The 25,565-nt window shown below is 35.1% G+C and overlaps 1 protein-coding gene across 10 annotated transcripts in view; it reads left to right on the top strand.

Annotated features, from left to right (window-relative positions):
• TMEM196 (transmembrane protein 196) overlaps window positions 1–25,227 on the top strand; it is a 55,050-nt gene extending 29,823 nt beyond the window's left edge. For 4 of the 10 annotated variants that reach the window (XM_008521685.2, XM_008521684.2, XM_008521686.2 and 1 more), the window contains exons 2-5: window positions 14,266–14,322; window positions 18,248–18,502; window positions 19,663–19,736; window positions 22,433–25,227. In XM_008521685.2, the coding sequence (XP_008519907.1) occupies window positions 14,266–14,322; window positions 18,248–18,502; window positions 19,663–19,736; window positions 22,433–22,439 (393 nt within the window). In that variant the 3' untranslated portion in view covers window positions 22,440–25,227. Of the gene's footprint in view, window positions 1–3,237; window positions 3,323–14,265; window positions 14,323–18,247; window positions 18,503–19,662; window positions 19,737–22,432 lie in introns of those variants that run through there. The other 6 variants (XM_008521687.2, XM_008521688.2, XM_070615865.1 and 3 more) reach the window with 3 other exon arrangements.
• The last annotated feature ends 338 nt before the right edge of the window (window positions 25,228–25,565 follow it).

The following is a 25,565-nucleotide window of genomic DNA, read 5'->3' as shown; positions in this document are numbered from 1 at the left end:
GCATAAATATATTTAGGAAGAAAACTATAATTTCCTACTTCATCCAAAATATTCATTATAAGAAGTGTAACAAACAGAGAAAGGCTTGCTAAATAATATAAACTATGATGCTGAACCACAGAATTGAAGTAAAAGTGGTCTCTGTGTTTATTTTGCAAGACTCTAATCAACTGCTCCGGGCTAAGAGAGAGAGAGACAGATAGAGAAAGAGAGGAACAGAAAAAGTTGGGCAAAAAAACTTTCCTTTTGTTTATGCCTTTTAAAGAAGCAATTCTCTCATTCCTTCGAGGCTTTAATGTGGGATACTAAAAGCCCCACCTTTGCTTCTATCTAAGTGTTCTGATCCCCAGAAATGATTCATCATCATGAGAAACAGAGAAAAAAATAAAGCTTAAAAGACCTTAAAAGCCAAAATGTACTACCAGTTCTTTGATGAGGGAAATGAACCTGTCAAAGACAAACCACTTAAACTCGCCGTGCAAAGGCATAAAATGTCTGCAGTAGGACTCAGAGAAAGCAACATCAACCTCCTTCCCCCTGTGGCTGATGGAAATATGTATGAACAAAACACTCTTACTTCTGCTAGAATGCTTCTGACAACTGGCTTAACGCCAGGGAATGGAGAGATAAATATTTGCTATGAGAGTTTAAACTTTTCCGGAAAAAGAAGCCTGGTTCATCACATAAGCCTAAGGAGTCTTTGGGGTCTGATGTTAGACATCCGTTGCAGCTCCCTTCAGGGCTACTCGTCCCATGGTAAGTCCCACATCCAGCCAGCTCCTGATAGAGCCAGCTCATCTAAGCCAAACTAGAGAATTAAATCAGTCCTGTGATCCTCCAGCTAAGGTTTCCAAACTATAAAGAGTATAACAGTTCCCTTGGAATTTATCCAAACTGCGGATCCTTGGATCCCATCCTACCAAAATTTGATTCAATGGGGGCCCATGACTCTGCGTTTGTAACAAGCATCCCCATGCCATTCTGATAAAAATGGTTTACTTATGTCATCCTTTGAAAAATTCTTGTCAGTGCTTTGTAACTCAGGTCATTTGGGCTAAAGTTCAGATAGCCAAATGCATATTCTCAAAGATTCTCTTTGAAGAAGAAAAAAGGAGGTAGCATAGGCAGCTTTTATAGTGTGCCTAAATCCCAAGAGAGCTGAGGGAAAGCTTGTTACTTGAAACTGGATAGACACGTATTCAGATGGGATTATTGCGTGAAACACATGTTCTCACTTGGGGAGGAATCCCTTCACTCTGAGTGAGATCTTACAAAGGATTTCAAGTCCACAACGTCAAGATTACTGTAATTGTGACATAAGGCCTAAGGTTTGGTGAAGTTATTTTTAGGGACCCTACTCTGCCTGCCACAGTATTCTTTTATTTCCCCAGAAGGAACACATAAAGATAGTAATTACCTGCCTTTAGTCATAGCCCTTCCAGGATGGGCCATTGCTTATAACCAGAAAATGAGGTACCCCTCTCCTTCTTTTAGAATCTCTGCTTTCAGACAGGCTTGGCTTGCCAGGTATAGTACCTATGGCTTAAACGAACCACAATGTAATAAAGCAATTGACCCTATGTTTTAAAAACTCATATTCTGATATTTTGATGTCCTGGAGCTTTTTGTGACATCATTTGACTGTTTTTACATTATCTGATCTTGACAGAATGAAAAGTATCTGGATTTCTTCCATGAGCAAATTTCTGAATGGGATTGGGATAGTGTGTGCCTTAAGGTTAAAGGAAAGATTGAACTACAATTACTCAAAACAGTTTACTACAGAACGGGCCAGTCAAGAGTAGATAATAGCATTCAGAGGACAGTGCTGAGACACTGCCCGACTTCTACATTCATCAAGGGGGGAAAAGCTATTCTGTGTCTATTCTGAAGCCAAGCCTGGTGCTCTGAGAGGAAATTAATCAATATCTGGGATAGAGACTCATAGGTTACTTTCCCAAATCATTTTCTGTCTCATATAATTAAGAACACAAATTAATATAATGTTTTACGCCAACCATACCTCAACAAAAAAATTAACCAAAAAAACCCACAACCTTTTCTACTTTGGGAAGTCAATTCTCACCTTTAAAAAGAATCTTCTGACGATTATCACTCAGTGCCAAGGTAATACCTTTCTCAGTGATTTTCATGTAGAAATGTCTACTGATGCTGACATCTCAAGAGCATCTGAGGTTTGAGAAGGAAACTTTTGAAACCCACAAAGCTATGATTGTGACACTTAAAAGGGCAACATCATCAAATTATTTTCAAATGCTACCATTGAGAAGAGAATTAACCTAATCTGACCAATCACGAGAGTTTCAGAAAAACAAAAATGAAGTTAACTGTATTTTATTCAGTGAAAAGACTGATCACACTCAGTTATGTGTCTTGGAATTGGCTAAATTTGATTAATTTCTGCCCCTCCTCATGTATACTGTAAATACATTCATCCATCCATCTACTAATTCATTCAGTTTGAAATTCCATTATGTCATCTAGAAACTTTATTTCAAAAGCTCAGCTTTGTCTGAGGAGCTACGGCAAAGTTGGATATAAAAATAGATGATCTCTCACCCTAAAAGTACCAGTAATGGCAAATGAAATAACGCATTCAATTCCACTTTTGTATAATATGAGGTTTAAAACTGTTTCTTTGGTTCACAGTTTCTTTTCTTCATTGACTTGCCCATCATGGAGCAAAATTCCCTTTTTCAATCCATTTTTTTCTAGAAGGTTGAGACTATCAAACTGCTTTGCAAAATAAGAGCTTTATTTCAGTAACTACTATGAATGTATAGGACTAGGAAATCTTTTCTAAATAAAGATGAAATAAGGTGTTCAGTGAAGATGAAGCTGCATCTACTTTAATGTTGAAGTGGTTTGTGATTCATTGTGCTTAACTGAGAATAAAACCACATTTGGCCTCCACGATAGGCTCCATTTATTTCAAAAGAACTGAATTCAATTCTGTGAACTACTCTGTAGCATTTTGAGATTTGTGCCTGAAAGGTCTGACCATAGCAGGTTCCAAATTCTGTTCAATTAAACATCAAAACCAGCCTTGTGTAAAAGCAGGCAAGATGATGGCTTAGTATTGTGATTGAAGAAACACTAGCAAAGCTCCCTGACTCAAAAATACAGGCTGGCATCCTACTTTTCAAATACGCATTCTGAAAACATAGATTGAAGAGTTTTTATTAGTTTGTGTTTTTTTAAATACCCACAGGGAGCACAGACCTTTGAGTCATTCAGGAATCCATACGTTTTCAGAAACTATGGTCCCCTTCATCCAGCTGCCATCACTCCTCCAACCCAGGTGATCACACCTATTTGTTTCTTACGTGTTTTTCCAGAATTAGTTTATACGTGTAAGATCAAATATGTATATAGATTATTATATATTTCTTGCCTTTTTACACAAAAAGTAGTTTGTTACATACACAATTCTGTGCCTTGCTTTTTTCACTTAGCCATATATGTTGGCAAGCTTTCCCTATCAGTGTATAGAGAAGTTTCTCACATTTTTTTTAATAGATGCAGAGAAGTCCATTGAATTTAATCAAGTCTCTACTGACTGACATCTGAGATTCCTCTTGTGTTGTTACTAACAAGGCTAAAATAAATAATTTGACACATAGATCATTTTGCACACTTGCAACTATATCTGCTGGATAAATTCTCAAATGCAAGGTTGCTGAGGCAAAAGAGATATACACATGTGTATATGTGTGTGTGTGTGTGTGTGTGTATATATATATGTGTATATATATATATATATAAATAATTTTGATAATTGTTGCCAACTTCCTCTCAGTAGAGGTCGTATTGATTTATCTTCCCAAAGCGATGTGTGACGATCTGGTTCTCCATATCTTTGCCAAGATTATCAAACTTTAGGATTAAGCTGATAGGTGAAAAAATGCATCTGAGTTAGTTTGAAATTGCATTTCTCTCATTATAGATGAAGTTGAGCATTTCCATGTTTAGGAGTCATTTGTTTTTCAGAGAATTATCTGGTCATACCTTTTGCCTATTTTTCCATCAAATTATTAGTCTTTTCCGTATTGATTTCTAGGAGTTCATCTTACTTTAGGAAGATTAGTCTTTTGTTTATAAACTGCAAATATTTTCTCCAGTTTTTCGTATTGAAGCTGCTCATAGTAATATTTTACCATGCAGAACTTTTTTTGTTTACTTTCTTGCTTTTAGTTTTTTAATAAAACAGTCTTTTATTTCATGAAATTTAAATCATAACTAAAAAATCTTTGCCAGGCCAAAATGATTGTAAAAGTTCCACTTTCTTCTAGTATTTTATGGTTTATTTTTCAATTTTATTCATTAGTTCATTAGGATATTTCTCTGTTATAAGGTGGAGTGTGTAGATCTAATTTCATTTTTGCTCCAGATGGATATATAGATGTCAGATGTCCAAACACCACTTATGGAATGATCTATCTTTTGATAATTGTTTAGAGATGCCATTTTGTTATATATTAATTTTCATATAATTTATTTATTTCTAGACTTTACAATTCTATTATTTAGTTCAATTTTTCTGTTCATGTGGAAATGTCATTCTGTTTTAATTATTGAAGTTTTATAATATATTTTGTTAACTGATGTTAACATTTATCCTCATAACTCATCTTTACCAGAGTTTTCTGACAATGTTTAGATAGTTATTCTTTTATACTAATTTTGAGATCATCCTTCTAGTTAAAAAATGGATCCTTTTGCTATTTTTATTGAATTATGTTAAATTAACAAATCAGATCAAAAAGTATTAGCTTACATTTTATAATGAATCTTTTTTTATCCAAGATGATGTTATATTTTGCCATTTGTGCAAATTTTCTATTATGTTCTTTATTCATGTTTCTAGGTTTTATCTTTATTGGTTTACACTTGTATTATAAATTTACTTTTAGGAATTCTGTTATTTTTTATTGAAAGTGGAGTTTCTTCCATTACAGCTTCCAATAGGATGTTATTTGTATACGTGAATCTTATTAGTTTCCGTATATTAATTTGTGTCTTGTTACCTAACTAAATTACGTTATTTTTTGTAGTAAATTTTAGAGTTGATTCTCTTGGGAATTTCATGTGTCAATCATATTGTCCACAATCAATGACAGTTTTACCCCCTCTTTTCCAATTTCAATACCTTTAATTTCTTTCTATTATCTATTTGTGTTATCTAATTGTAAAGTAGCTCCATTCCAATGTTCAAGAAAAGTGGTGATAGTGTGCATTCTTGCCATTTTCATCACATCATATCAAGAACACATACTATCAACCTAACTACCACTCTTGGTGTTGACGTTGATCACTGGCTGAGGTAGTGCTTCTTCAGTCTCTTCTTCTCTAAAGTTGCTCTTTGTTCCCCCTTTCCATATGGCACTCTTTGGAAGGAAGTCATTATGTGTGCCCCACTCTTAGGGAGTGGGGAGTTATGTTTCTCTCTTTGAGAGCGAAGTATGTACATAAATTATTTAGAATTTTTCCAAATAGAAGATTTGTCTCTTCTCCCTATTTATTTATTTATTTATCCAATCATTTATTTATATCAGTATGGCACCATGGATATTTATTATACACATAGTCATAATCCAATATCACTGTATTTGTTTTGTTGCTCAAGTCATTCTAGCTTTAGTCATTAGAAGTTCTTTCAGTTGGCTCCTATGTCCTTCTGACAAACCTCAGTTGATGTGGGGTTTTTGTCTGTTTTTTGAGCATCTCTTTATCTTCTGACACTATATTATGCTCCAAGCTCATCTTGTATATTTCCTGCTGCAGCCCAAGGAACAGCCAGTTCTCCAAGGGTCCGTGATTCCTTTTACTGGAGGATGGTATTAGAAACCAAGATCTGAGTGATAGGGATGTTCTTTGCTGTCAAGCTATCACTGTTCCTAGACCCTCTCAGGTGACTGAGCAAGAAAGCATGTGCATATACTAATGTGGATATGCACAGATCTATAAATAGCTCTATTATGACTATATTCATAGATATTAAGCTAAAAATTAGTTCATACTGTTATCTGCAAGTCTAGTCCATTACCATATGGATCATTCTAGCTTGTTTCCCTTACTTATCTACGCTCATTCCAACAGTAAGAAACCTGACTCCCACCATCCACCATCCATTTAATCTAGTTGTTCAATTTCAGTATACATATATAGTAGTATCAGAATTGTTAATCAGTAGTCTTGTAGGAAACAACTTTGTTAAAGTGAGAACAGTGATATGTATAGTTTCTTTTGCCTTTAGTTTTATAGACTCTATTCATTTCCAGAGTTACTTTGGTCAGTATCTTTTCCCCCACCTCCTTCAGTGAAACCATTTCACATGTTTGCTATACAGTTACATTGTTTTGTCACATTCTGCATTCTATCCTGGGATTCTTCTGATCCCCTAAATGATTTTTTAAATTTGCATAATTAAGGTTTATTCCTTGTGCTGTAATGTTCTATGAGTTTTAACAAATTCATATTAGCATTATCCACAATTACGGTATAATACAAAATAGTTTCATTGCCTTAATAGTATCCCCTATTCATCTATTCAACTCCTTTTATCTTCCCCCTGCCCCTAAACACTGGAAACTATTGATCTTTTCACTGTCCCTATTATCTATTGTTTTCAGAATGTCATATATTTGGAATCACACAGTATGCAGCCTTTTTAGACTGGCTTTTTTCCTTTAGCAGTATGCATTTAAATTTCTTCCATGTTTTTAAATATCTTGATATCTCGTTTCTTTTTATCAGTGAATAGTATATCATTGTATGGATGTACCACAGTTTATCCATACACCTATTGAAGGACATCTTGGTTGCTTCCAGTTTTCGTCAATGATGAATAACACTGGTGAAACATTTGAAATTAGTTGACTAAATACCTAAAATCACAATTGTTGGATCATATGGGAAGACTGCGTTTAGCTTTGTAAGAAACTGCCACACTGTCTTCCAATGTTGTATCATTTTCCATTCGTACAAATGATGAATGAAAATTCCTGTTGCTCCACACCACTAGTAATTGGTGTCAGCAGAATTTTGGATTTTAGTCATTCTAAGACGTGTGTAGTCATATTTCATTGTTGTTTAAGTCCATAGCATTTTAATGACAAATGATGTTGAATATCGTTTCACACTTTTACTGGCCACCTGTGGATCTTCTTGAGTCAGGCGTCTGTTCAGATCCTTTGCTCATATTTTAACTCAGTTATTTGTTTTCTTATTGTTCATCTTGCTTGATTTCAATCTATTTCCTTCCAATATTTTTTTACAATAATGACTATTTGTATTGGTGTCTTTCTTAGGCCTATTTTCTCAATTCCCAATACAAAATTAGTCAGGTTCTTTCAGACAATAGTGTATCATGCACAATTCTACATCTAGTTAACTATAGAAAAACAGAAAATTTGAAGAAAGTTTAGAAAAGATTAGGGGCTTAGGGGAAAAATCTATTAGCAATGATGAAAGGCACTGGATAGAATAAGTTAAAAGATGATGAAATAATGATCCTTATTTCTAAGATCCATTAAAGACCAAATAGCTCTGACACTTTGACTCTACGTTATAAACAAGGACTTCATGTTTCTCCCTTGAAGAGCACCTTATTTGGCTTCATGTTTGTTCGCATCTCACTGAGAGTAATTAAGGGGAACATCGGTGCTTCAGTGGAGAGCTCTGAGGCAGTAGCTCTGCTGATAAAGCGCTGGCGAAAGCCCTGCATGCAATTCTGGACCTTCAGAGCACGTCAGAATCACATTGGAAGATTTAAAAACACTGATGCCTGAGTCCCAACCTGGAAATTCTGATTTTCAATTGGTCAAGAGATCAGGAATTTTAGAAGCTAATACACAGCCAAGTTTGAGGACCGCTGCCTTTTGGCAGGCTTTCCAACTTGATAAACTTGACCTGTTTTACACAGATCATTTTTCCTTGAGTCGCTGTGGAAAAGGGATCCTTAAAGAAAGGAAGCCCATGATAGACAGGATATCATTAGGAGTCTAGCCAGGGTGTCATGTAAGAAAATCACAGTCATATCAGCACAGTATCAGGAAAAGTATGAATTACTTTAGCGCACTAGCATTTTCTGTGCTCAGCTACAAAATAATCCTTCAAGAGACTGCAGTTATCATTCCTTAACAGGTGATTGGAGTAAGTAAAGGTGTTCAAGGACTGGAGGTAGCAAAGCAAATCATCAAACTTTTCATCCAGGTACAAGAAGAAATACACTGTTTAACCAGAGATAGATGTCTTTTGAATCAATTTCTCAACATTTAATATTTGTCTGTTTTCCTGATAACTTTTCTATACATTTTAAAGAAACTTACTAATTTTGATGAAATTGTAGAAATTGTTAAAGGTTATCAAAGTATCAAGTTCAATTTGTGCTTTAGCTCATTATCTTGAGGGGAAATAAAGGTAGCGCCATTTCTATTTTCTAATGTATTTATCTTCTATAATGGCTGGTGAATGTCGTGAAAATTATTTCATCTGAGGTGGTTAAATGTTAGGTGGCAAAAATTTTAATAAGCTGTTCTTTAGGCAAGTTTGGCCCACCATCTTTCATAATCCCATCTACTCAACCCTCGCTTAATCTCCTGGTCAGTTGATAGAACCACTGCTTTTATCTGCTTCCATTAGAGCTATGGTTTCAAAATTTTCCATTACATAGTTTAAACGGAGAAATTTTATAATAGACTTGTTTTACTCTTAGTCCTCTCTGAAATAAACTTTCTTAAACAGAAAGAAATACTAATAAGGCACTCATTAACTAGAACCTAAGTTAGTGCTGAGAGAGAGAAGGGAGAGAGAAAGAAAACCAGTAAGGAAACAAAAGATTTTTATTCATTTTAGGGAAGCTTTAGCAAATCCCTTATATTTTTAACCTAGCAGAGTGTCTCTCCCTCTCTCTATTTTCTCTCTTATTAGGAAAATCGAATACATTCACATTTAGTCTGCTTACATGATTGAAATTATTTATACCAACTTATTTTATAGTTTCACTTTCTTTCTTTCTTTTTTTAAACTTTTCTGACACCTGTTGTTTCAATCTTTATTACCATTATTGTATTTTTCTCTTTATTTTCTGGTCTTCTATATTTTAATGCACAAATTTAAAGTTATACTTTTCTATCAATAGCTAGATGTAGTTAGCTCCCCTTTTCTTCTGCTAAATGATGTAAGAAGCTTAGAACATATTACTTACATCTTCTTTACCCTCAACCCACCATCTCTAACATCAAAATCCCTTGGCATGTTCTTTCTAAGCAGATGTTAATTTTTCTGATCAATACTTTTCAATTAAAAAGATTTACTGTTTTGTTTTACTTTGTACTTTTGCTACTTTATCCCTTGCTTATCTCATGTCTTTCCCTATTTGTTTTCATGAAGAGCAGCTTTTAGTAGCCCCTTTAGAGAGTCTCACATGAAATAACATTTTAGAGACTGTTAGTTTCCTATTGCTGCTGGAACAAGTGACCACAAACTTAGTGGATAAAACAGAAATGTCTTCTCTCACAGTTCTGGAGGCCAGAAGTCTAAAATCAGCCTGCAGGGCTGCATTCCTTCTGGAGGCTCCAGGAGAGAGTCCCATTTTTTTGTCCTTTCCCATTTCCAGAGGCTTCCTACATGCTTTGCCTCACCGCTCTCTTTCCTCACCTTCGAAGCCATCACTGTAGCCTCTTCAAATCTCCTTCCCTCTGTCTCTTTGTGTCTTCATATAGCCTTCTGTCTCTTTTGACCTTCATGTCTTTCTCTTAAAGGATCCCTGTGATTACGTTTAGGCCCTACCTGGTTAATCCACAATAATCTCCATATCTCGAGATTCTTAATTTAATCACATCAGCAAAGGCTTTTTCGCCCTATAGGGTAACGTTCATGGATTCTGGGGGTTAAGAAACATATATCTTTAGAGAGCCATAATTCAGTCTACCATGCTGTTTTTGCCCAAATGAGCCTGTCTTTCCTGTAATCTCTTGAGTGAATGAGAGTTTGGCTGGATATACAGCTCAAAGATTAAAAGACTGGTTTTCAGAAACATGTGACTATTTTATCTTAATACCTTCTTTTAGGCTGTTAGTGTGAAAGGTGGAGTCATTCTATTGAGGAATTGACTTCACGATTTCAATGATTATCTGTGGTGCGCTGTAGTCTTCAAATTCCGTTAATAGTGGCCTGTGGTTGCCGTAACTTTTTTCTGTGTCAGTAGCTCACTGTCAGCTTGTCCCTGCTCACCTCCATCAAAGAGGGGATCTCCTTCCATGCTCTTGCCTCTCCCTCACTGTAGACTGCTGTTGCGTGTTACTCCCACCTGTTAGACTCATGGTGTAGGGCAGGTGGGGGTCGAGGAGAAGCTTCTTTCTTCTTCTAAGCCAGTCTCAGCTTGGGATGGCCCTGTGCATCTGGCCTTGTGGGCAGGACTTTCTCAGTATTCTGTATCCTCCTCAAAAGCCAGACTTGGCCTCGTGTTGATGGTTAGTCTTGAGTAGGAGGTCCTGCCTCTACCCCAGTGGATGATGACTCCCCTTTAGTATAGGCATAGGATGTTAGTCCCAAGATGAATTTTTGCTTCTCCTCCTGTACAAAGAATTTTTTTCGCCTACTTTTCCTCCAGTTACAGTCGCAATCCATATTTGCATATACCCTGGAAATAATAGGCTTTGCTACCCTTCTGCTAAGGGCTTAAAATATTTGATTCCTAAGAGAGAAAGCCTAAGGGAGGAGCAGAGCTTTCCACTCTTCCTCCCACACTTGTATGACAACCAGCACCTCCTCCTCCCATCTCTGCAGCAGGTGACATAGCTTGTGTATCCAGACTATCCCTGGAGGGGTTTGTCCCTCTTTGAATTGCAGTTATTCCACTGCCTTGGAACCTAAGCTCTCTGATGGGCTCTAGAAAAGTTATCAGTTTGTAGTTTATCTGTTTTTTCATATTGTTAAGGTGGTCTTTCGATATCCTAAGCAAAAGAAGGAGGCTCTGTGGACCTTTCATTAAGAAAATCCACTCAAAATATAGAATGCTATTTTAATAATAGCTCCATTTCATCCTACAATGAGTCACAACCTTAGTTATCTAATAAATTTAATCTAAATTGGAATCAAATAAATTCTGCTTGGAGGACTACCTAGTTTTATTACATAATTACCCTTGATGCTCGAGCGTTAGATTGCTCCATTTATATAACTTCATATTGAGAGCAAAACAAATAACTCCCTGGACAGCACATTTTCTCAGAAGTAAAATTATATTTTCTCATGTAAAGTTTTATATCTAATTCAGTACACACACACACACACATACACATATGTAGCCATCCATCTTACTTTTTTTTAACTAATTTGTTTTCCACTTGTTTCATAATTTCTATAATGTGGATAACTGCTTTGCATCCTGAATAAAGTTATGGGGAACAAAAACATATCTTAAAATATTATAACAAATTCCCTATATAATAAGGTACACTTAATTTTAGAGTATAGTACCATTAACTAATCTTATGATTATTTTTATTACAGCAAAAGTTAACAATGGCAATTATAGATGATCAGGTGTTCATTGAACACTTCTAGTTGGATTTGCAAGTATAATGCACACTGTACTAGCCCTGAAAAATCCTCTTGAAAATCATTTCCATTACATTGTTAGAAATAAATTAACTAACTTAGACACTTAATAAAGCCTTAGATTATAGGTAGATTATATGTGTGATTGGTAACCTTGATGTGTGACCTTGAGCAAGTCACTAAACCTGTCTGGACTTCCAGTTCCCCAAGTGCAAACTGGGAGGGCTGAATTGAGTCATCTTTTAAAATCCTTTGCAGTGCTATGATTTGGGGTAAAGATAGCCAGTGAAATAAAAGATTACTTAACTGATTTTTTGTGCTTCTTTTACTCTTTTCTATAAACTGTCATGGCTAAACTTCAGCCAAGATCCCATAGAGCCTCCTCAGAAATTCCATGATTTTATATACTTCCCATTACCCAGGTTTGTTTTTTCTCAGATTACAGGTTTCCTGTAAGGAATGTGGATTTTGGATAACCTAACAGAAGTAACTATGGGGAGTATTTACCCTGCAGGCCTGACTGAGAGTAGAAAAATATTGTTTGACTTCCCTCCTATTCTACCTTCCCCCTCTCAAGGCCTCAACTTCCTTTCCTTATTGGGACAATAGAAAGAAGCAATTTTATTGTCACCTAGATGTTCCCACTGAGGAGCTGGGATGAACTGTGCTTATGCTCCTGAGGTCCCCTGGGGCTTTGTTGTGAATAAATAGTGGCAATGTTTATAGGTTTCAAAAGAGATCCAAGGAACACAAAACTACAATACTTTCAAATTATGTCAAGAATGAGTTCCGGGTGAGTGGACTTTCAGGGTGGACAATGGGTTAGCGAGGGAAGCAAGGAGAAGGGCATGCTGAGGATTCCAACTGAAGCTTGGAAGCGCGAGAGGTACAGAACTGGTTCAAACTGGAATGGCTGGTGCACAGCCTTGAAAGATGTGAGATGGGATCAATAAGAAAGAGTCCATGTGGGGACAAAAATTATCTAGACCTAGGCCACAGAGAGGGTGAGAAATGGTCACTCAGAAGTAGCTTTTTAAGGTTTCTAAAAATTATGCTAGTATTCAAATTTTATAAAATTCTGAGTTTCTATCTTCTCATGGTTTTATGGTATTAAAATTATTTTGTTAGATCTATTTATATAGTATGTTAACCCTATGTCTGTCATATGCTTTCTGAATATAATCCCAATTTATATTTTGCCTTTGATAGTTATGATATTTTTGACTATGGGAATTACAATTTTGTGTATTAATATTTATAACTATTTTCCATTTTGGTCTATAGCTTTGCTGCTATGTTTAGAAAATCCCTCCCACTCCTCTAAAATTATATAAATATTTAACTTTATTATCTCCTACTACATTTGTATTTTTTTAATGCATTTAACTATTCAAACTGTTTCATAGACACTCTGGTATATGATATTGGAGAAGGTTAACAGATTGTCCTAATTCCATTTATTGAATAAATGATTCGGATCTTTTCCCCATTAATTTGAAAGGCCATCTACATTTTATACCAAATTCTTATGTATTGTTGTGTTTGCTGATCTGTCTTCTGCCCTCATTGCCTGCTTTATAATCATTTTGTTCTCTTATACAGAAATTTCCTGCAAAGGAAAACCTCCCTTACCCATTAATTTTTATCAAATTTTGTTGGTGCTTCTCACACGCATATTGCTTATTTCAGATAATTCTTAGAATATTTTGATGTGTATATTTAAAAATCAATCCATATGTGAGATACTCAGTTAAAACCATGTATATTATTAGTTCTGACTTGAGATAGCAAAATTTAAAAGAGAAATGAAATAGAAATAAGTTTAACCACATTCAAAGTTTTCTTTGCTAATCTGAAAGCCCTTCATGGGCTTATTATTTATTAATGAATATATTATTTTATTTATGTGGTTTACTTCCAGCCAGAAGTATCTACAAATGCGCACTCAAATGGTCCTAAATGGTTCTATCCAAGTTAACAGTTTACTGTGTTTTGATAACCAAAATGTCTAATAGGCTGTCATTGGTAGATGATTCAATGCAATTACTTTTGTAAAGCAATTATGTCACCAATGTGCTTATTTACAAGAAATTACATGCCATCAATAAGGTCATCCCCTTATGTTCTTCTGTCATAACCACAAGGACAATATTTCTGGTAGAATGAGAAGGTAGCCATTTTACCTGATGTAGTTTCAGAGGTACAAAGACTGTCTCTATAGAAAAATATCTCCCTGTCTGACACCTTATCTTTTCCTTTGTGCTGGATTCCCTACCCATAGAATAGCCCACTGATTTATGATTGCTTAGGATGAATGAATGTATACACCACTTTTCTCCCTGAGAAAGTAAAAAGGGACAAGAAGACAATGAAAGAAAATAGGAGGAACAGAACTCTAAATTCATTTACTTCATTATTTTCTCTGGCGGTAAAACTGATTCAAGTTTTGCTGAAATACCACACTTACCTATATCAACCTTGCAAAAAATAAATTTTCATTAGCATTTGCATTTTTATCCCTTAGTATTCTAGAATGAGGTATTTTCCTTTTCAGATTTTGATGGGAATGTAAAATTTTCAAGCTTTCCTAGAGCAAGTGTCATGAGTGAACCATAAACTAAAAACTAGGGGTTCTCTTATCTTTGGATATGGAATAATTGTTATTCTTTTCCTTTTCAGTTTCTTCTTTGTGGCATATGTGGAATATTGTGCGCCAAAAAGAAATCTGGACTTGTTGTAAGTTTCTGCCTTGTTTGTGTTATGCATTGAAATATTTAAAATATCAGAACTCAAAAATGGAAATGATGAGTAGCCAACTTTCATATGCTGAATGTTGCTAATTTTGGATAAAAAAGAGACTGGCAAATAAACTCTGGCTTTTTTATTGTCAATGAAAACCATCAAGATTATTAGAGACTATGACAAGAGGAAAAGAGAGAAAAGTTTCGATATACTCTTTAAATTAATGAGTATGCAACCCTTAATGACTGCTGTGGATGGCAGTCTCCACTTTTCCAGTTTAGAGATTCCCAGACACTCACATGAATCCTTTAGTAAGTTGGTAAAGACGTAGCTTGATTTCATGGGAAATTTAACTATTTAAATATGGAACTGGGCCTAAAGATTACTGGCTTTGACTGTGAAGTTAATTTTGCAAAGCAGCAAAACAGCTGTGTTGTTATAGTTACAGTTAATTCCCGAGATTTTTTATTTAATTTTATTTTATTACAGTGAATGCAAATGTAAGTGTTTTCAGATGTTTTATGGTACTATCGTGGTTTTCGGGGGGTATGGAACATGCTCCCAGTTAATCCTGATATTGGCTGGAGAAGAACTGCATGCTGCAGTGTGGATTCCCCATTACTTTCCATAACATTTTCTGATGGTTGGAAAGAAGGAAAAAACATTTTTTTTTTAATTGAGTACCATAGGAAAGATCATAGACCTTTATAAATTTGCAAACTTAATCCTACACATGGACTCTAGCAAGTGGTCTTTGACCCTAAAAAGAGTTGTCCAAGGTGAGTGATCTGAGGAGGCAAGGAATAGGAGGGTATTGCAGTTATTTTTATTTAACTCTTTTTTCTAATCACATCTTTCTTTGTGAGAATATCTATTGTGACAGAAATGGTGAAGCCCCCATTGCTTTAGACATGCAAGATACAATTTTTAAAAATTACATAAAGGGAAACCTTTGGATAAAAAACTTTTTGGAGGCTTACAATTTGCATTTATGATTCTCCCATCATTCGTTAGACATGGCCTTCATTCTTTGCACGCTTTCTTTTACCAAGACTCTTTATGGCTATATAGTAACAATTTCTTGGAACTTGGATGAAGCAAAGAAAGAGAAAGAGAGAGACAGAGACAGAGACAGAGAGAAAGGAAGCGAGAATGGAAGGAAGGAAAGAGAGAGGAAGGGAGGAGAAGAGGGCAGGGAGGAGAGGAGAGGGAGGCTTATAAACAACAGAAATTTCTTTCTCACAGTTCTGGAGGCTGGAAGTCCCAGATCAGAGTGCCAGCATGGTTGGATTCTGATAAGGCTCTCTTCTGGGTTACACATTTCTGGCTGTGTCTTCACATGGCAAAAGGGAGAAGAGAGCTCTCTGAAATCTCTTTTATAAGGGCACTGACCCCAGTCATGACGGCTCCACCCTCACGACCTAATTATCTCCCAAAGGTTCCACCTCCAAATACCATCATATTGGGGATTAGGCTTCAACATAGAATTTTGGAGAGACACAAACATTCAGTTCATAGCAGAAGAGGAGGGAAGGGATTTTTTTAAAAGACACTGGTCTCTTTTTGCTGTCTTTCTAATTCTCTTATAAATTATTTACAAATCGTAAGATCTGAACATTTTAGAAACCTCCATCCACTTTATCATCCTGTGCCATCTGAGGTTCCAATAGATGATATTTAGCTATCAAGGGGTTCTGTACCCTTCGATCAAATTGTGTGAAGATTTCTCCACTCCAGAAATCTCTGCAGTCTAGAATCTCCAGTCTGGTGAGATTTGAAAACAGTATATGGTTATAAACTTGGGTACAAATTTTAACATTTTAATTCCCAGGTAAGAATGTTCTGTCTGCATATGTTAATAAATTGTCATGCTTTTAAGACGTAATGAGAATAACATCAGGAGAGATATCTGTTTTCCTGTAATATTCAATTAAATTTGTCATTTATTTTCTTAATTAACAGTAATTCATTATTTGAAGGCTGGAATGTAACATCTTTCCATATTTTCAGAGAATGAATAAATACCAAAATATATTCCCAAGGAACTGCATGCCATGTGAATATACTTTAGAAAGAAATATAACTGGTTAATTGTATTTGAAATTGGGAGCTATAAGTTCCCACTTGGGATGATTCAATTATTTGGTAATTGATATTCAGTATTATATTAATCAACTATAAAATTTATCCTAATCCATCACTGGGTTTTCAATCTTGGTGATAAGTACTATGAGACATTCACAGTAAGGAATGCTGATTAAGTTAGAGAAATAAAACTAACTACTTGTGCTTCTTTCTGCTTGTCATGCTATTTCGTTGTGCTATTTCATACATCCATGGCCTTACTCTTCACTGGGAACTGCGTGCCCTTAGCTTGGATGACGTGTTTTCAAGGAAACCTTCTCTGAAACTTGTGGTTGGGCTAAATTCCCCTTCTCCCTACTCTGAAGGCAACCCATTTACCCTTCTTTTTTAATATTTGCCATGTCATGTTGGAATGTTGTAACTTCTCTCACGCAAGACTGCAATGTACTCAAAGGGAATAACTATGAGCTATTGTTTTTCGTAATGCCAACTGCTGCCTCACTCAGGGCTTAACAGATGCTAGGTGCTCAATAAGCACTTGATAAACTCAGCTAACTGTCAGCAACAAATAATACCTGATAATGTACAATTAAATGCTGAAGTAGTATAGCTGCTTGTTCTGTAGAATTATGGGAAAGGAGGAGATCAGTAAAGTCTAGGAAGGCTTTCTGAGGAAGTTAGGACTAGATTTGGGCCTTACATCTAGGAGTCCAAGAAAGAGGCAAAATAATTTCCAGGAGATGAAAAATATCATTGCAGTGGGAATGAACAAGCTATACTGATGGACAAGAGAGGTGACTGGAATAGAGACTGTGTTCCAGAGAAAAATAGAAATAAGGTTGGATAATTAAGTTAGTATCATGAGATGCTAGTATTATGAGAGCCCATAGGAGAATTTAGTATCATGAGATCCCATAGAAGAATTTAGACTAGATGCAACTACAAAATAAAATTATTAAAGCTATTGGAATATTCAATTAAATTTATTAAATATTCACAGAATATTAACTATGCAGAAAGCATTGTGCTTGTTTCGGCCAAGGATCTTAGGATATTTAGGTTGAATAAAACGTCCCGCTCTATTGATAGAGACCTAGAGCAAACCAATAGGAACAAAAGGAAAGCAACATTTGGTGTTTCTCCAAAACAACCAACCAAACAGTATTTTTGGAATATCTCTTGTGTATTTGTCATTGTGGTGCCACTGAGTAACAAAAGATTTGTAAGATAAAGGGCCAGTTTGTAGGGAGTTCCTAAACTATCTGTGGGGGAAGTAGATGCACACATAATAAAATTCTTATGAATGAAAACAGCAGTTAACTAATTCCCTAAGCTCACACAGCCAGAGAAATATAAAGATTTGAGGCTCAGTGGAACTAATAACAATTCAATGAGAAGGTATTTAGACATTTTGGGAGGATTCACATAGTGAACTGGATTTGGAGACAGAAAATCTGGATTCAGTGCCTAAATTTAAGTGTTATCTGCTCACCATTCATTTTCCAAAATGTGTATTACTATCTCTCTCAGAGGATTACTGGCTGGGGTAAGTGAGATGAAGACAAATTTTCTTACTTCAGAGTTTTTATAAGCTGTATCCCTAGCTTGTATATAGTTAGCTATTAATTCCCAAAACACTATGGTCTGTGTCCTCTCCATTGAGTCAGATTGCATAGAATCTTGGTGAAAGGATAGCTCCTGTCCTTTAGGAAGCATCACACGCATCTTCTCTTTATTGTAGTTCTGCCATCCTTGACTTGCAGCAGGACAGTGCGCTGTGTTGGGGTCAACTTTGCTTCCTAAACTTTAACGCCTTCTTTCTTTTTCCTATCAGATGATCCTCTTTTCTGCCTGCTGCATCTGTGGACTCATTGGGGGCATCCTGAATTTTCAATTCCTTCGGGCAGTGACAAAGAAGACCTCTTCCCTCTATCCTCTGCATCTTGCCTCCATGTCTCTTGCGTGCATTGGGATCGGGGGCTGCACCCTCTCTTCATGGCTCACTTGTCGACTAGCCAGCTATGAACAGAGGAGGATGTTCTCAGAAAGGGAGCATTCGCTGCATCACTCTCATGAAATGGCCGAGAAAGTGAGTTTTGTACCTTTTCCTCTCACTGCTATCCTGTGATGAAGATGACAGTCAAATCTAGGTGAATCAATTTGCAGCTTTAGATGAGAATTTAAGGAACTGGATTTTATAAAAGTTTGGTCCTATTAGGCTAAGAATAGGAATTTATTATTTTTTTCTCTGCAATTCTAGATACACCTATTTTCAACATGATTTTGTAATCTATCTGTACAAAACACAGTTCCTAAAATAGCATTTCATGAAATATTGAATGCCTTATAAATATGGATTTCATGTATTGTACTAAGGAAAAACACATAAACTAAATACACACTCAACTCAGTAATGCCAGTTTTAGAAATCGGATGAATTCCCCTTTCTAGCTCACCCCTTATGCTTGTAAGTAGATGCATTTGATTATGTAAATTGAATTTTCAAACATAAAGGGGCCTTTTAATAAGGCAACAAAAAAGCCTTGCTTATCAGTGCAGATATTACAATCCACATAAAGCTTCATTTAATTCTCATCTAAACTTCATGCATATTTGGGTAGCTTTGCCTGTATTTTAAATAATGTTCCTTGCATAATTGTTTCATGAAGCCCGTTCAAACAGGAAGTTACATTTTTTGCATAAAAGGACAAATGACATAGTGGGCTGTCTGTGTTTCTACTACATTTTGCACATATTTCTTAATTCAGTTCCTGCTTCTGGATCTGTTAAGGAAAAGATAAAATATCTGTAAAATAAACTCTCTAAGATACGAGCCACATCATATTTTACTTGATATCATGGAAATAGAACTGCTTAACCACAGAATAAAAGAAGGAGTAGCAGGAGTTACTACTGAGTATTTCTTTATGTTATTTTGAAAAAAAAAATATTCTGTAGTTTTATGTGTTTGCATTTCATATACAATATACATTCAAATAAGGAGAGTAGCTGCTCTTAAATTGTTCCAAGAAAGCAACTTTAAACAGATCTACATGTGTCTTTCAAAAAAAAGAGTTAACAGTACAAAAAGTAGGACTGGTTATTTAAAGAAATGGGTTGTTAAAAATAGATTATCATTGTATAATTGGGTAGTGGCTCTTCTGTGTTCTATTTTTATATTAGTGTAATTTAGTTTTTTGTATATATGTTTGTGCAATATTTATTGTATGATTGTTATATTTATATTAGAGATTGAGGGCTATTGAAATAACCGACTTGCCCAGCTGCCCGGTGGTGCCCCCGACACCCGAGTTACCTACAAGGTACGCTGATTTCTAGGGAGTTACCATGTTGTAATGTCACTGCAGGAAGCACTGCCTCTTGTAGGAAGCCATGATGCCAGCAGATCAGTCTGGACTGATGCTGTGATGTTGCTCCTCAAAGTATAACTTTCATGAGAACTACTTTGAGGACCTGACATAAACCTACATGGCAGTCTTGCAGCTTGAAAGTTGGTTGAGTATTTAAAATATTCAGCCTCCCTGTAAGCATCCAAACACACTTCTGCTTGGATGATTCATGACTCCTTTAATCTCTGCTACATCATGGTTCTGACTCAGTATCATCATTCACAGACCAGAATTTTGTTTTTAATAATAGATGTGTCTGACAAAGAGAAACTGTGTATCTGCCTCATGCCAAAATTGCATGAGCAGATAACCTAGATTTGACACTAATACAGTAAAAATTCTGTATGAAAGCTTTCTCCTTGTAAAACATCTAATGTGATACATCAAACTTTTTCCCATATTTTGGATTGCTGAAAATAAATAGTTGCCATTCTTGCTTTGGTTAAACAATATAACTGGAAATATAGAAAGTCACATAGATACTATGGCCCAATTGCAGAAAGTATATCCATTTGCAAATAGTCATATTTGGTCCTGCTCAAATTTAGAGTATAATCTTGTTAAATTGGACATACCTATTTGCAAACAACCTGAAGATATTCATCCATTTAAAAACTAATTTTCACTGTTTTTCCTATCAGTGATTTTACTGTGTCCATGTTAAGATGCATTTAATTAGGAAAATTCTTGTGTAAGATTTTTAAAAACTGGATTTTTTCTTAATCCTGCAATAAAAGATTATACATTAAATTAGCTTTTTATGTTTTTTAAGGTACTTTTTGAATGCAAAGTCATTTTAGAGGAAGAAAAGGTACCCAAGAATCTTACTTCTATAAATTCATAAGGAAAATGTGTTTTTGTCCCAGTAGAAAGAATAGAAAAATATGTATGAGTAAATCTTGTTAAAGATCATTGTGGAGGGATCATTTATACTCATCTTTCCACCAACAGTGAGCTTTTGAATGAAGCCTCAAATCAGGTTCTTCTCCATAAACTTAACCTCAGCCCAATAACCCCAATGTTTTCAGACCAACTTTTACCACATATATCTCTAGCAGAGCCAGCATCTCAATTACACTGAACCACACCAGACCATAAAGGCAGGCTGCTGGCTCCAAATGTTCTTCTCCAGCTTCTGTCAGAGCCATTACCCCAAAGGGGTTTGAGTTTTAAGTCTTTCCTTCTGGTAATTTCTCAGCACCTTACTAGGGGAGATATCACGTATACCCAGGTACAAAACAACACCCCAGGACCTGGAAGGGGCCAGGCACTTTGCGTGGAGAGACGGGTCTGAATGTGAGAGTAGGAAAGATTTCCAATGCATATTATCTCCTTTCTCAGAATTTTCTTGGAAGAAATTCTACCCTATCTCCTAAAAGACTACAAAGTTTTCAAAAGCAAAGTTGGAAAACCAGGCCAATTCCTACTTTCTAGTCCCTCATTGATCCTCCTAAGCAACTTTCAATACCACCCAACACAAGAAGCAAGTATCTTTATTCTATTTTATATCCTGTATTGAATTTTCAAAGAGAAGAGAGAAAAATGAGGCATGGATTCCTTTTCACCTTTCAAATAAATACTTGGAAGAATTTCTAAAGGTTACAAAAGCAAACATATTAGTTTTTAATTTTTAATTTACCCACACGGATATTAGATATAAACTGATAGGCTGGAGACAATTGAGAAAATAACTTTCATTTGAATTTCCTTTAATATATTTTTGCAAATAGGCTTGTTCAAGTGTGGAAAGATGTTGTCATCTATTTTCAGATAGTTTTGCCTAAATATTACTTATAATATGGTGCACTAACCATTACAAACGTGAATGGGCCTCACATCTCACTACCTTTAATCATGTAGAGAAGAGTTTAATGTTTAATGAAACATGAACTCAAAGCATCTAAATTGTTCTTAAATTAAGGTATTTTCTATAATTGCAAATGGAATTTTTATGTTAGTTTTATATTTTTTATATCTAAATTATCATTGCCTTCCCATGAGTTTTCCTTATCAACTTCTTAGTAATTGATACCTTAAAAAACACGTTAAGAGGTTTTACTATTGGTGTTTTTACTGTATGAGTGATAGTGTCATGAAAAGTCTTCCCACTGTGATTTATCAGTGATCCACAGTTACAAATAAGCAGTGATCCCCTTGGGCCTTTTTCAGTTCTTTGCAAAAAGGCCACACTTTTTTTTACAGAATAAAGATAACCCCTAGAATCTGTCGGCACTTTGTTGACAGGTTCAGCAGAGGAGCCTATGCAATGGGAAAAATGTTGGCATTTAATCATCTTCTTCTTTCTAGGTGAGGTCTTTCCACAATAGAGTTGAGGAACGAAAGGGGAGACTCAGGGGACTGGGGACAGATTGAATTGTTTTTGTGAATAGAAGACTTCGGTCTAACAGACTGGCACTTCAGCCTTTTCATGCGCTCCAAGACGCCATGAAATTTCATTTCCTCAAGCACAACTGTATCAATCCTTGTCCTTCCCCAAAACTCAGCAAGTTTTTCAATGGCTTGAAATTTCTGCTTTGCAAACCCATTAACCAAATCAATGTCTTACTCTGAAAGTGAATTTTAATTAATTCATGTTATTTTCCTAACAGGAAATGACAGACAACATGAGCAACGGAGGACCACAACTGATATTTAATGGAAGAGTATAACCAATGTTTTAAAGAATGGAATATTTTTTAGGACTTTCACGACGCAAGGAAATACCAAAGGACTAGAAGATAAAATTAAAACAGTTCTTGCATTTGCTGTTGTCTCTCCTGAGCACCCACTAAAATTATTCTTCCTCGATTTGCCTCACTTATTTCTTCAGTTTTTTTTATTGGGTGAAGAACTTTCCAGAAATGTTCTAGTACAGTAATTTCAATAGACTTTCCAGATTATTCTAATGAAGACTTTCTAGGAAAAAATAAGAGGAATAGATGAAAAGAAAAATTCATATTCTACACAAACACTATTTCACTAGCATGAGCATTAGATTTGCAATGACATATTTCATATAAGTAATTAAAAAGTGCAACTATTAAGAAATAACAATAACTTACTGATGTCTTTGTTTTGAAAGACGCTGGCTTCAAGAATGCCACAATTCAAAACCTCAGCAATGCCTTGTTGTAAAAACATTGTAATTATTTTCAACTTGTGAATGAGCTATATTTCATAATTTATTTGTAAACAACAAAAAACCTAAAGCATACAAAATAGGTTTTTTTAGAGAGAGAAAATACTAATCTGTATGATATTTTTGCATTTTTGCACAAGAGTGAGAAGTTGTAAATGAATATCATTTAAGGAAAACAAATGTTTTAATCATGCTGTGCAGATTGATCTGCATGCTCACGAATGAGCCTAAGAATTAAATAAAGTATGCGTGTGTGTATGTGTGCATATATATACTGTAAATATAGAAAATATATATAGCATATATTTGTAGCATTCATGAATGTAAATAGGTAGTAGAAAAGAAATTGTGATGCTGCGGCATATTATTAAGATTCTATTCCCATAGAGATGGGAAAGCTGTTGTTCAAGGCTTTTCTATGTCCACAAAATCACATATTTAATTTCTACTAAACTTGTTCATTTTTATTCTTTTGTTATGTCTGCTGTGTGTAAATGGCATTGTGGCTGATATTCATGGAGTTGAGTGACCTGAATAATGTAGTATGAAGACAGATTACTTAACTATTTGGTTATTTTACCATTATTATGGTATTTATGTAATAACAATTATTGAGATTAATTTATAAACATAACTTTAAATCACATACTTCCACTTTTATAAGTATAGACATAATGACTTGTGATTATTCATGATATTTATATTTCAAACACTTTACAGCCCAATTAAGTTATATAAAAGGACAGATGCTCAAAAGATGAAGTTACAATTAGGTTTGCTGGAATTTAATTTAGGTTTTTGTTTTGTTTGTTTATAATACAGACAGACAGTTTTTAAGAACACATAAATCCAAAGAACGCAAAAGAGTTCTCTGTAGAAGGAAATAAAAAGATGGGCTTACATTTACACAGCTGGAGTCAATCCTTATCTTCCATAATGAAATGTTAAAATAGCAACCTACAACAATACATGTAGGCAAGAAAATATTTATGAGGATATAACCTCTGGAAACAGAAAAAGAACTCTAAAATTTTTAAATATATAACTCTCACTGTATTGTATACTTTTATTTTTTCCCCAAAGTTAATCAATTTTCAAGTCATTTTTTATGAGTTACTTATTGAACCATACTCATATTGAACATATTCAGTATGAGAACGTTATAATTTAGAAGCAAGATATGGGTTTTAATTGTGCTAACAAAATAACAATAATTCCAGATAATGGAAATCTGAAGGTCTTTTAGTTTTAGAGCATCATGATCACCACCAACCCTATTTAAATCAGCTCATTAAAAAATTCTGGCTGCAATAACTGGACTGTGGTTGTTTGGTGTAGTTTTTGAAGTCTCCCAGCTCAGATGAAGAACTTCATTATCCAATAGATTGCAGAAATTGCCCATAAATGCAACCTCAAATAATGAATCAGCATCATCACTGTTCATTTGATGCCACAAGCAGGAATGATCTCCATCACTGAAAATCTAAATTATATAATGAAGATATTTTGGGTGTGTATGGTTCTACTGAGTTTACACAAGGGTGTAGTTTTGTACTGAAAGAGTAACCACCTACTCTAATTTTAGGTGGCCTTTCTTTGTAAACATGTTTGTACAATACAGAGTTATAATACATCAGTAAGATGTTTTAATGACTTTTGAAATAATTTATGAAATCACCCATTAAGGATGAATGTAGGCATATCATTGCTTTGGCATAGAGTTAAGAAAAGATGCAATCAACACAATTAGCCAAATAGTCTACAAGGTATTTAACTAAGTATAGATATATCTTTAAATGTAATTATTTTATCCAAATACCTTCAGGGCTCAGTTATTTAGAGTGATTTATTTGGGACGTGTAGTGATTCTTTTTGAGGTAAGTAGGGGAAGTTAGGAAGACATTGTTCAAGTACTTGAAAATTTAATTTTCATAATACGTTGAACTATGAACTAGAATATTTTAAGTGATTACATTACAGTTTTAGTATGAGCCTATCTTGAGGAAAAAGTAATGTGATACTAAATTAGAAAAATATGTGACACTAGTGTGGTGGCGTGCTGTAGAGACTAGCTACAAAAAGATGCAGTTATTATAAGCATAAAAGAATAAAAGTGGACTCTGGAAATTTTTAAACATGTGTGTGTGTGTGGACCCACCCCCACACACACACACACACATATATACAATTGTTTAGAAGTGAAACATGGTATGATGATTTCTATTGATATGTCTATGTAATAAAATGGTGTGTTTTGAAACTGCATATGGTGTGAGCTTTCTTTTCATCATAGTACAAAAAGTAGTGTCCCCCAACAGCTGGATGAATACATGTGCTGTTCTGAGATTGGCAGGGGACAGGACGTTGTGAACAAGGAGGCAGAGATAGTCCCAGCCAGAGGATATGGAATTAAGAAAGGGTATTACTTGAGATATAAAAGATTAAAGCATGTTCAAATGCAGAGAGGGAGTAGTTGAAGATACAGGACAAAATGAGCATAATAAGAAAGTGAGGTCCCTGAGGAGGCAGGGGGAAATAAGATACAGATCATAGGAGACAAAATGAACTATAGATAGGACTGAGATAGGACTCACAAATGAATC

This window comes from Equus przewalskii, chromosome 4 (assembly GCF_037783145.1).
Source record: "Equus przewalskii isolate Varuska chromosome 4, EquPr2, whole genome shotgun sequence".
Lineage (NCBI taxonomy): Eukaryota > Metazoa > Chordata > Mammalia > Perissodactyla > Equidae > Equus > Equus przewalskii.
The sequence above is the reverse complement of the archived record's forward strand: the minus strand, read 5'-3'. Positions and strand labels throughout refer to the sequence as shown.